The sequence below is a fragment of the Leptodactylus fuscus genome, chromosome 1 (assembly GCF_031893055.1).
Source record: "Leptodactylus fuscus isolate aLepFus1 chromosome 1, aLepFus1.hap2, whole genome shotgun sequence".
Taxonomy (NCBI): Eukaryota; Metazoa; Chordata; class Amphibia; order Anura; family Leptodactylidae; genus Leptodactylus; species Leptodactylus fuscus.
Window position 1 is genome coordinate 29,279,844 of NC_134265.1, and position 12,692 is coordinate 29,292,535.

The 12,692-nt window shown below is 43.7% G+C and overlaps 1 protein-coding gene across 2 annotated transcripts in view; it reads left to right on the top strand.

Moving 5' to 3' along the window:
• GHR (growth hormone receptor) overlaps positions 1-12,692 on the top strand; it is a 241,065-nt gene that overhangs the window by 133,593 nt on the left and 94,780 nt on the right. For both annotated transcript variants that reach the window (XM_075268937.1, XM_075268946.1), the window contains one exon: positions 10,387-10,467. In XM_075268937.1, coding sequence (XP_075125038.1) covers positions 10,398-10,467 — 70 coding nt within the window. In that variant the 5' untranslated portion in view covers positions 10,387-10,397. The remainder of the gene's footprint in view (positions 1-10,386; positions 10,468-12,692) is intronic.

The window sequence follows — 12,692 nt, forward strand, 5'->3', positions numbered from 1 at the left end:
GCTGCTCACTCACTATATTCTTGGTAATGACGGTCGTGGATACAATAGCTTTATCCCTTTGGGATCCTGCAGCGGCACCCTTAACTATCCAGAATATGTTGTAGGGATGGGGTAAGGGGTCCCTTGTGAAAATTTGCAGCAGGGCCTGCAGGAGTTTAGTCATGCCGCAGCTCCCAGCCCTACAGGGCAGCCATCCTAAGCACTGAGACACTATACCGCCCAATCTTGGCCGCATCTCATTACCGCAGTCTCTAAAGCAGTAAGATTTACTGGCCCTACACTTTTACTGCAAGATAATAAGCTTGTTATAATAAGATTTAGGTTTAATCTTGTAAAGTAGCATTTAATTGGACTATTTATTGCTTTGGCACATGCTCAGGAAAATCATTTGTGTAATACCCCGCTGCTCTTACTTCAGCATTTATAGCAATTTGTCACCCCCCAAAAAAAAAGTTTATTGTTGATATCTGGAACAAAATGATTCTGTCCCCTGCAGTGTTACAAAATATTCCCTGTATTACTTCTAGAAAGTTTGTTTTATGCTCCAGTCACATCTAAAGAAGTCTATGGATATCTGCTTGTTTCCTGTTACCAGGAAGCCGTGCATGATGGGAAAAAATCTGTAGACAAACCGTAGTCTGCTTCCAAGGGCAACCAGCAGAGTATTGAATGAAGGATGTAATTTACAGATGATGCAAGTTAAAGGGGTTGTCTTGGCTTATTAGACAACCTTCTCCAAAGTGCATGCTTGGGTCATGCAATTGCCCGCCTTATTACCCCATGCCAGTACCTGCAAATAATGTATATAGCCAGGGGAAGCCATGTATATGTGCTGCAAGAGAAATGTGTAATACATGATTGGACTTAAAGTATATCTCCACATCTTTTCATAGATGAATAGTACAGGTAAATATAAGAAACTTTGTAATATATATTATTAAAGTAATATGTTTTGTTCTCCGCTTTTCAGGTAGTTACTTTCTCCATATTAGTCTATAAAGGGGGGATATGAAAGGCACTGAAATAATTGCTGCACTCTGCTGTACCTTGCTTTTATATGACTGCTAGGTTGTAGATAAGAGGCTGTGAGAGCACAGAATGAGGCAATATATCAATTGACCAGCTGGCAGGAGAATCTCACTCCACCCCTCCCTTCTCCGTAGAGCTCTATGTGTTAGGCTAAATATGGAGACTGATATAACAAGTAGTCAGACTGATAATAAGGAGCAGGAGAGCAGCTTAATAAGTGGAAAAGGAAACAGATCTCTTTAGTAACATATATTACAAAGTCTCTTATTTTCACTTGTACTGTTCATGTATGGAAGTGGTTTATAAGTGAAGGTACACCTTAAGTCCACCAGAACTTGATCCTTGGTCACCCAGGCATTCCTAAAGCTGGGGAAACATAGTACTACATAGCCACCAACCCCTGTCTCTAAGCCAGAACAGAGAGATACTCTATAAAATCTCCCAATCTGGTGGACATCAGCCAACCTTGTATTATATGGCTGCCATATTGTACTATGTCTCCCATGTGGCATAAACGCTTAGGAGACCAAGGATTGAGATCTGGTGGAGTTAAGTCCAATCATATATTACAGAGCCATCGTGTAGTACTATGTTTACCCCACAGTTGAAATGTCTTGGTGACCAGAGATCACAGTGTCATGCCGTCCCCCCCTTCATCTGCCCCCAGTTTCATGTTCCACCTCAATGTGTACATACATTAAACTCAACTTTTCCTCGCTCCCCCGCCGCTCTCTCTGCAGTCTCACTAATACTGTTGTAGGCGCTATGTGACGTCATCACATCGCGTCTACACAGCCACTAGCCGGAGCGACGCAGCAAAGCAAGGAGCTGAGCTCTGACAGCTCCTTGCTGTAGTTGCGTGTATTCAACTCAGATCTGTGTCCGGAGATCGGGACATACCTCCCGCCAACCGGGACCGTGGGACACGTCACCGAAATCGTGAATGTCCCGCGGAAATCGGGACGGTTGGGAGGTATGGGTTGGTATGAAAAAAGTAAAACAATGGGGAAATGAAAAATAATTTCTAATGCAAAAAAAACCCCCAAGTTCTCATTTCATAAAAACTTCGGCTTATTGGAAAATAAATTACAAAAACTGTCTGTGTGTTTAGGGGGTTAATGTAGCCTAACCATTCTAGCCTGAAATGATCCCCCCCCTCCCTACTGTCAGTATATAGGGGTAACTTTCTCCGTGTAGTGTTTGCCTTCTTCTAAACCCCCACAATACAGTCGTCAGAATTTACAGTTTTGCACCTTTTCGGCATTACTATGTTTTACTGCCGCGAGTGTTTTTGGCTGTAAATACAATATAACATCACACAGCTACATGTAAACCCTGACCCCGTTCATTTTATTACAGCCATAAATCATCGCCAGTCTTCTTCGCAGCCTCATAACAGAGACAAAGCTGAAACCAGTTGTCATATGAAATCTATAGAAATAATGTGGAAATAAATCTGTTTTCAATTTCACCTCTCCCGTTCATTTTTTTCTGACATACTTTGATGGTTCCCGATAATGGATTGGGATTCTCCCATTTGGGGGTAGAAGGAGACTATTCATTAGGTCTCCCATCCGTGAAACGGCTCATAGTATCTCTGCTGTAATAGTGGAGACGACGTAGCCGCCACCTTTCTTCTAGAATTTTCCAACAATACTATTCCACTATGGGGTCATATATTGTAGCTTAGCGTGTATATTATTCCACTTAGTTGTATTTTATGTATTTTTTATGGAACATAATATAGAGAATGACCTTTACGTAAGCAATGAGCTGATCATCAGGAGTCCGGCACGGCAGGGAATATCTATTGCATATTGTATATCGCTTATTACTACCAGTTGTCGCCTCAGTAGTTTCTGACAAACAGTTTCCATTTATTTTCTGATTGATATTATCACTTTTATAAAAAATAGTTAAAACATCCCTGAGTTTGCAATTTTTCCTGCTGCTAATAGCGCCATTATGGCTGCAGCACATTTTACATTTCTGTCTAAGGCAGGGGGCACATTCGATACAGTGCAGTCTGTCCATTACTTCTACTACTGGTTTCTTTACATGTAATTCTGATAGATATAACTATAAAATAGCAAATAACTGAGAAAACATAATATAAGACATCCAAGGACACTGGACTGCAAATCCAGTTTATGATGCAACTAAAAAGATCCCTGAGAGAGATCTGAGTACAGTAAGAAAATCTGCTTACAGTCAGTGACTAATTCCTCATTCACATCTGGGTTTGGTAATCCATTTGGAGAATCTGCACGGGGACCCCCCCACTGAACGAAATACCAAACGTATTAGCAAGCGGTGTGCAGTGAAAGCACACGGACCCCATGGACTATAATGGGGTCTGTGTGCTCTCCGCGGTGTCCGCACTGAACATGTGAACAGAAAAGTGCTTTGTGATCTACTTTCATGTCCGTGCGGGCAGCACACAGAAAACACACAGACCCCATTATAATCTATGGGGTCTGTGTGCTTTCACTGCACACTGCTTGCCAATGCATTCAGTAGTTCGTTCGGGGGGTCCCCATGTGGACTCAATGAACAGATTACCAAATGCAGATGTGAACCAGGGGTTCTGACTAGCTGCTTGTGTTTTTGCTGATTGAATGTTACATTGAATTGAATGTTACATTCAATCAGCAATAACACAAGCAGCTAGTCAGAAGTAGACAGCCTCTCCTTACACTCACTTTGACACAGGGTTGACACTAGCACACAGGTTTCTGTCTTTCGGGCCCCAAGCGGAAATCCTATCTACTTAAAAAGCGGTTACGCATGGACCCCATAGACTATAATAGGGTCAGCCGGGTTTTTACCCAGTTTCTGCTGATTCTATACTAAAATCAGTAGAGAGACAAGTCCTTCTATAAGACCAGTGGTTAAGCAGCGAGCATAGATCAGATGTGGTGGTAAGACCTGCCCCTCCCCCCACCACTTTGTAAGATCTGTTTTGTGAGTGAAAACCAATGTATCAAAGACAAGGCAAAATCTGCCACTGATTATGAGGCAGATTCCATGCAAAAATCAGTAGAAGACTCTTCCCTGATTCTACTTCCCCTATTTTTTCAATGGGAGCAAAGATTGGAGCATTGGAAAAATAAGCAACGGATTTCATAACTGATTTAGCCGCAGGGTCTGTGGTTCTAGACATTTGACTGAAAGCATAACGCCATGACGGAATGCCAATGCTTTGCTTCGGAATCCTGCAGCGGGGAGCGGAAACTGAAGAGGAAGGTCCACCTCGAATACCTTTACATTTTCCACCATGTAACCATGCCCTTAGGGTATGTCTCCACCAGTTTGGCCATGTCCATTGAATGTCTTGTTCTTCTATCGTCAAGTCTACGAGTCTCGTATAAATGGTTGAGGTTCTTTGGCGTGGGTGACCCTTGTAACATCATCCATGTGTTTATGTAAATTGTAGTCCCCGGAGGGCTTGCCCAGCTTTGACTATGAATGTGTTTTTCTTTGAGTTCCTACCACACATATGATGCACATATGGCAAACGTCATAAAAATCTCCCTATGGAAAACAGTATATGTCCATTGGGTGTAATGATCCTAACATATTTGGAAATCGCATATGTTACACCGACATACCTTTGTATACCACTCAGCTGACTTTTCAATGCTGAGGGATTGTATACAAAAGGATATATTTAAAGGGATTTTTTGGACCTATTGGGATGAGTGGATGGAAGCTGCTAATGGATGGTAGCGCACTCTTAGGGTGCATGCACACTACGTAACGCCGGGCGTGTATGAGAGCCGTACATGCCGGCGTTACAGCAGGGCTGCCGAACACTTCCCATTCACTTCAATGGGAGCGCTCGTAAACGCCGCTGTTACGAGCGCTCCCATTGAAGTGAATGGGAAGTGTTCGGCAGTCTGCTGTAATGCCGGCGTGTACGGCTCTCATACACGCCCGGCGTTACTCAGTGTGCATGCACCCTTATTCAAGTAATGGGAGCGGCCCCGCAATTCCCTGGAGCCACCACTATGAAGTGGTTCTGAGCTGTCCACCGACTAGTCGCTTCCGGCACCCGGTGGGCGCAACAACAACTTATCTATGTGGGGTCAAGGTGTCAAAACCCAACAGATGGGGATAGGTCTTCGGTATGAAGGGGCCGTAAAACCCCTCTAAGATGAGAGTGAGTGGGTGACTTTGTATTGAGTCACAGTATTCCGTATTTTCCTGTATATTTTTACATTGTATATCGAACATGGTGCGAACAGACTGGATTGAAGAATAAATATACGTTGCGAAATATAATCTCTCCAAATATAATCCAACACCTTCCTGATGCTGAGTCGTCTGGTGAACTCTCGCCCCGTGGTTAATAGAACATTTTATCTGTCATGTTTCTGCCTCTGAATTGTCTATCCTTTCGCTCGCTCTACATGACAGGCTCATGCGAAACGTCACAAATCATTTCTTTTTCTGTCTTATCTCCATGGCAACATCCGACATATGAAACGTGTTGTTCGTCATGTAGCCGTGGATCATGAAAGGAACTAAGCCCGGAGATCACATTATAGGATCATAGCAGGAAGTGGTGAAAGTTGGAGCGAGAACAATGCGGAGAGGTCTGAAACATAGCAATAGAGAAGGTTCCCCGAAGCCCTGTCGTTGGAAGTCGCCATCCTGTCATTATGAGCAGTCCCTTCCAAGGATCAGTCCCAATTATAGAGTGAAGCTTCGGAGTTGTTAGAGGATAATCATCTGTAGTCGCAGGCTCTAGAGAGTCTCCTCCAGACACGGTAATGACCCCCCGCAGATATCAGGACCACTCATTACCCAAGTCACATTGTGTAACATACATAGTCGCGAAAGGGAAAAGACCTGTATACAGTAATCGGTAGCCCAACGTCCGTGTATACAGGAGGCGTCAATTATCACTGCACACAAAGGACATGGCCGCAATAAAATCTACGGTAATACATTGCGAATCCACCTGTAAGACGTAGACCCAGTGGGAAGTGGTTGGCTTCGATGTCCGCTCCAAATGTGGTCGTCTTTTTCCGAACCTTTAGAGTTTGTCGACATCATGGAAACAGAAGAGGAATTTAAGGCGTTTTTTTTATTTTTTGCTATGGATTCCTCTCCAAATTCTGGCCCTGTGTAACTCCATCCATGGTTTTTTGCCATTTGGCACAAAGCCTCTTCTTCATCTGCTCTGTGCCTTGCATGCCGCCTTGGGCAAATGTGGGTGAAATGGGACAGGCCGAGACGCACAATCCTTACCACAACATATTCATTATAACTCATGCCTGGTGTGAGTTATGATGGAAATCTATGCCAGTTCCTAATGGCACCATTGAGTTACAACGGCATGTACCTGATTTATGAAGAGGCCAGACCCTGTGCCAGTCAAGTCCTTCATCAAGTCTCACAGTTGGACCATTGATCGGCTTTTCTCAGTAGGTACTGTACAGAGAATGGAGAAGGAAGCAGACAGCGCTGTTCTCTATGTAGTGGCTGAACTGAGTCACTGCAGTTTAGATTTCACTTAAATGAATGGGAGCCAATCTGCAGTACCTGGTCTGGCCACTACGCAGAGATCAGAGCTGTCTGCTTCTTGCTCCATTCTCTGTGTATCAGTTGATCAATGTAAGTTCTGGGTATCATACTTCCACTGATGTTAGTGATCTTTCTTTCCAATAGGTCATCAGTATTTATAGTGTACGCCTTCAAAGATAGACCGTTAGTGATTATATAAGTTACTACATACACATCTTCATGTTGGAATTCATTATGTGATCATAGTTTTATGTTAAATATTTGACTCCTTAAGACAAACCACCGTATCGTAGTAACTAAAAGGATTCATAAAAGCCTCACGCCCACTCACTCGAGGAGAAAATAATGACAAGGCATGTAACTGGGGAGGGAACCTTAATGATAATGATCAATCAAAGTGACGGCAATAAATCTGTGTCTTGTGTCTTCTGTGAAGCATGGGATGTAGGTGCAGCGAGATAAAACACAAGGAGCAATAATATTCTGCTTCTTCACTGAGGTGGTCGTGAATATTGTGCTGCTGACTGTGACGTCGATGCCGATCTCGATCCCAATTCCGATCCCAATGCAAGTCAGTGGGATTTTTTTTACTAATCGGAGATCGGATTTTAAAAACAATCCTATTCACTATACAGCATGGAATCTAACAATTGAACGCTTTGTTAGAATCCACGCTGTGTAGTGATTTTTTTTTAATCACTAAGTAGCCAGAGGATTTTTAATTAATCCTCTGGCTGCTTAGTCCCCCCTGGTGTCCACTTACCTGCAGAGATGGCAGGTCCGGTGCCCGGTGTTCTAGTTCTTCTTCGCCTCGCTGCCCCCTGCCTCCCAGGTTAGGAGAGTGTGGGCGGGTGCTGGGAGGGGAGACATCACGTCTCCCCTCCCAGTACCCGCCCACACTCTCCTAAGCCACAAGCTCCGCCTTCTTCCTATCTCTTTAACACTAACCTGGGAGGCGGGGGCAGCGAGGCGAGGAAGAACAAGAACACCGGGCACCGGACCAGCCATCTCTGCAGGTAAGTAGCTACTAGAGATGTTAGCTAGTCTCCCATTAGAATGAATGGACACAGCTGGCACGCAGGGGGTTAAGGCTGTGTGTCGGCTGCTTCCATTCATTCCTATGGAACCGCAGCGGAGCCTTCACACTGAGTATACACTCCGCTCAGAATGAGCGGAGTGTATACTTAGTGTGAAGGCTAACCTTGTTAGCTTTTCCCACAATGCTTGTCCAGTAGCAAAGTATTGTGGGAAATAATCACCAATCTCGATCCCACCTAAAAAGATCGTGTTCGGAATTCGAAATTTTCTCGATCGCCGATCAGAATCCGATCTTTTGCGAACACAATTGCTCAACCCTAGTCATTATATCTCACACCAGTATTCAGAGTGAGTTGTAATGCTGGTTCCTAACTGGTTTAGATTGGCACTGGCGCACGGGAGTCTGACTGATTTATGAAGAAGCCTAAGCACAGCGCCCCCTACTGTTTTTTCTTTACTGTCAAGCCAAGGGCTACAGCAATGCCTTCATATCAATAGGATTGTATTGCAGTTATCACATAGCAGTTGATGAGAGGACATGGGTATTATATCATGTAAGGATTGTATGTGTATTAGGTATATAACGGAAAAATACATCTCCCGTATAATGTTATCCGTCATTCAGAGCTTATGGCTCCTGACTATAGAACTGGTATTGGGAAATATCTGGATTTGGTTTCACCCCCTCTGTTCTCTCTGTGACCTTGGAAAAGTCGTCTTTGTGTCGTAGGCCTGAAAAAGTTGGCTGCACACACTGCCAGGCCAGTCCTTCGATGGACGCCAAGCACAAAAGACAGTGAGCGGCTGCGACCCAAATCTATTAAAAGCAGAGCCTTAGGGCTTGTATATCACACTGGCCGGGCAGTCTCGAAAAGTGAATAGTCGATTGTCCGGACTTTAGAAGCACCTTGGACCCATCTGACAGACGCCATAGCTGTTAGCGTGTTAATACAGTATAAGTAACATGGCTGAAACAGTATATAGACTAGCCTTAACTATTCCTGTGGTGCTAAATCTCTGTTAGAGGGGGGCACATATTTTTTTATGAAACTTTGTCCCCTGGAAAAACTTTCTGTAAAACCTTTCACAGAAGCTACATCTCATGTTCTGTATCATATTTTTAGAATTTGTTTTATGCCCCACAACTCCTGTTGGGGTCACAGGGAGTGGACCCCACAGCAATGGGTCACCCTAAGGCTAGACCGTCACCTTACCCTAAGTTATAAAAGGTTTTCATAAATGAATAGTACGGGTCAATATAAGAAACTTTGTAATATATCTCATTAAAGAAATATGTTTCCTTCTCTTTTGAGAGTGAGCTACATAGAAGTCTATGGGGAGAAGGAGGAGGAGCTGGCACAGATGCTAAAATCTGCTACACTGTACGTGTAATAGAATTTAGCACTACTGTATCTTGAAGATAAGGGCTCGTTCACACGGGGGGTAGATTTTGACCATATTTTTACTCGGGGAGCCAAGTCAAAATATGGTCAAAACCCGCCTACCACGATGTCGCGGATTCCCCCACCCCGGAGTCGGCTCAAATGAATGGGCCGACGTCGGAGGTTGCGGCTGCCAGGCGGAAGCCTGAAGAAAGGGCAGCTCACTTCTTTTTTTCCGCTATCGGCAGTTGCCGATTTCGGAAAAGAGAACGCTAGTGGTCTCCATAGACCACTATTGTAAAGAGGCGGATTATGACGTGGATTCCGCTGTCAAAATCCGCCCCTTTGGCCCCGTGTGAACTAGCCCTAAGACTCAACCATTGTACAGGATGAGGCAATAAATCAATCACTAGCATCCTCCTCTTCCTCCCCTTCTCCATAGACTTCTATAAGAGAAGCTAAAGGCAGGTATGGATGTTATAGAGATTACTTAATCAGATTTCTATTAATAAAACTAGTGTGAGTTATGATAAATTTTTGAGGGTTGAGGCATCCCCACCCCGGCCCCCTCTGCTCTGCCCACATTTGTACATTGTGGTAAGTGCGGCGCACATCGGGGTTGTGGCACACGTTTGGTTTAAGAAAGGACCTTGCACCAAATGTGCACCACAATATCAATCCTCAATTCCAGAAAACTGGCGTGGAAAGACTGAGAAATCTCTCCCTCTGAAGATAAGAAGGCTATTAAGTGGAGAAGGAAACAGATTTCCTTAATAGGATATATTAGAAAGTTTCTTATATTCGCCCATACTATACATATATGACTAGTGGTCTTATAGTTTGGGGTACACTTTAAGTCCCAGTTGATGCCTCTAAGTCACCGGCCCACTAAACTATGTCGAACACTTTTACAACCCTACAAACTGCTGTGCTACTGCCCCCTATGGACGACAATATCCATCTGAAGAGCTAGCAGTACGTATATTTTGATTGGACTTGCTTCTTATAGATCAGCCATGTGGTTTGTAATTATGCCTGTAATTATATTTACCTCTATTTTGGGAAAATTTGAAGGTTTTGACTGTATTTCTAAAGATATGTATTAAAAATATTCTGACCATCCCATAAGGCAAACTGTAAGGCCACATCACTCCCACACAGCTGCCGCTTATTTGCTGGCTGGGCTGGGTTTTTTTTTCCAAACCTGGCGTCAGGTCCAAAGAGTAAGGATTGAGTCAGAAAGCTTTACTGTATGCCCCTCTTCCTTTTTGTATCAGATGCCAGTTTTATTAGGGCAACCAACTTGCTTAATCGCTGTACAACTATGGTGATGCAGAATGCACATCTATATTAATGGATTACGATTGGTTTTCCCTATATTTATGAGTGTCCTTTTCGCTTGCAGCTCACACAGGCATGGCTCTTTGGCTACTCCTGGCATTGCTGGCGCTGGTCTGTCCAGGTGGCATCCTCTCTGCAGGTGAAGGTAAGTCGTGCGGTTTCTATAGCATTCGGTCATTGCATGGTTTCTTGCATTCTGGTACAAGTCTATTGGTATAATGTCTTTGATGTCTTCCTGTATGCACGTATATAATTCTTTCTGATTCTTGGTAAGATCGGCTTAATTTGTTAAATCGAGAGCCACTTTTTGTTAGCGACTCTTTACTTGATTTCAGAGGGGATTCCTTGGTCCAGGGAACCTATCAATGACATCTACATATCCTAAAGAGTGTAAAGAAAGGGTAATCTTCATAAGATCATCCTTTAAAGCCTTTTTCCAACTTTGGACTTGAGCCAAGTTGAGAAATTTCTCCATACAGTAGAATAGAAAACTGTCAGCAATACTAAAGTGGAAGTAGCAAAGCTGAGTGTGTGGTGGTTAATGTGGATATAGCAGAGTTGAATGTGTGGGGGGAAATGTGGATGTAGAAGAGCTGAATGTGTTACGGAAATGTGGACGTAGCAAAGCTGAGTGTGTGGGGGTTAAGATGGATATGGCAGAACTGTATGTGTGGGGGAAATGTGGATGTAGAAGAGCTGAATGTGTTACGGAAATGTGGAAGTAGCAAAGCTCAGTGTGTGGGGGTTAAGATGGATATGGCAGAACTGTATGTGTGGGGGGAAATGTGAATGTAGAAGAGCTGATTGTGTTACGGAAATGTGAAAGTAGCAAAGCTGAGTGTGTGGGGGTTAAGATGGATATGGCAGAACTGTATGTGTGTGGGGAAATGTAGATGTAGAAGAGCTGAATGTGTTACGGAAATGTGAAAGTAACAAAGCTAAGCATGTGGGGGAAAGTAGATCAAGTAGGGCTGGAATTTGGATGTAGTTGTGCTGTGTGTGGGGAGAAGATGTATTTGAGCAGAGTGTTTGGGGAGAACTGTGAATATAGCAATGCTCAATGTGCCGTGGTAAAGTAGACGTAGTAGTGCGGGGTGTGCGGGAAATGTGAAGGCAGCAGAGCTGTGTGTGTGGAAGTATCAGGCTGTATGCAAGGAGGAAATAGTAAAGTTGCAGAATTGTGGGGCTGTACAGGTAAGAGAGCTGTATGTGCAGGAAGGAACACATTGAAAAATATGGTGTGAGGGAGAGAATATGGAGGTAGTACAGCTAGCTGTGGGTGTGGACAATGTAGAGACAGCGTACTTGTGTGTAGGTGTTAACGGTCAACTTTAGTGGCTGAGAGACATACTGCAGGGGGGATTTATTAAACACTTAAAGACTTTGAATGGCTGCCATGTAATATTACAGTGGCCTATAAGGGCTTCTAAGTCACTTGCCAGGGGTTCTCCAAACAAGAGCCAGGTCAATTTGTCTCTGACAAGACTCCATCCTACACGGGTCTATGCTGGTGGTCAACAATAAATTTCAAAATGGTGGCTTTGCATACTTGTACAGTAAGACTTAGCCAAACAGCACCATAGAGCTCAGCCTATGGGACCCCTGTGAGAACGCTTCGCGGGGGGATATATGTCTTGCGCACGCAGAAAACCACATAGCCATTAATTCTTAAGACGAATGAAGAAGCCTAACCACTGAGAATAAGAGTCTGAACTGCCAGCAGTTTCCATTTTCACAGATGTTAAACTTCTTAAATGTAATGTAATGTTTGGAGCCTTCGCCATGTCTTACTCATATATCATCGTCTTCGCTTCATATTTTATTTTTGTAAGTCTTTCTGTTTGGAAAAAAATATCCTCAGAATTGAATCTATCGGTAGAAGGTTATAAATATGAGATTCTTCATGAATATTTTACATCCTCATTGTGACTCTTTATGCATGACAAGGAACCAGACCATGATATCCAAAACATCACGCTTCTATAAGGCTGACATCCTGTGAAAAATACTGCGGCGTTACATTCCTTCTATCTGTCCTCCATTGGAATGGAAAGGTCTCTGGTGGGGGAAGAGGAGTTAAATCTTAGGGTTGGAGGCCAATGTTGTATTGGTCTACACACACATTTCCATTGTACACTCACCGGCCACTTTATTAGGTACACCATGCTAGTAACGGGTTGGACCCCCTTTTGCCTTCAGAACTGCCTCAATTCTTCGTGGCATAGATACAACAAGGTGCTGGAAGCATTCCTCAGAGATTTTGGTCCATATTGACATGATGGCATCACACAGTTGCCGCAGATTTGTCGGCTGCACATCCATGATGCGAATCTCCCGTTCCACCACATCCCAAAGATGCTCTATTGGATT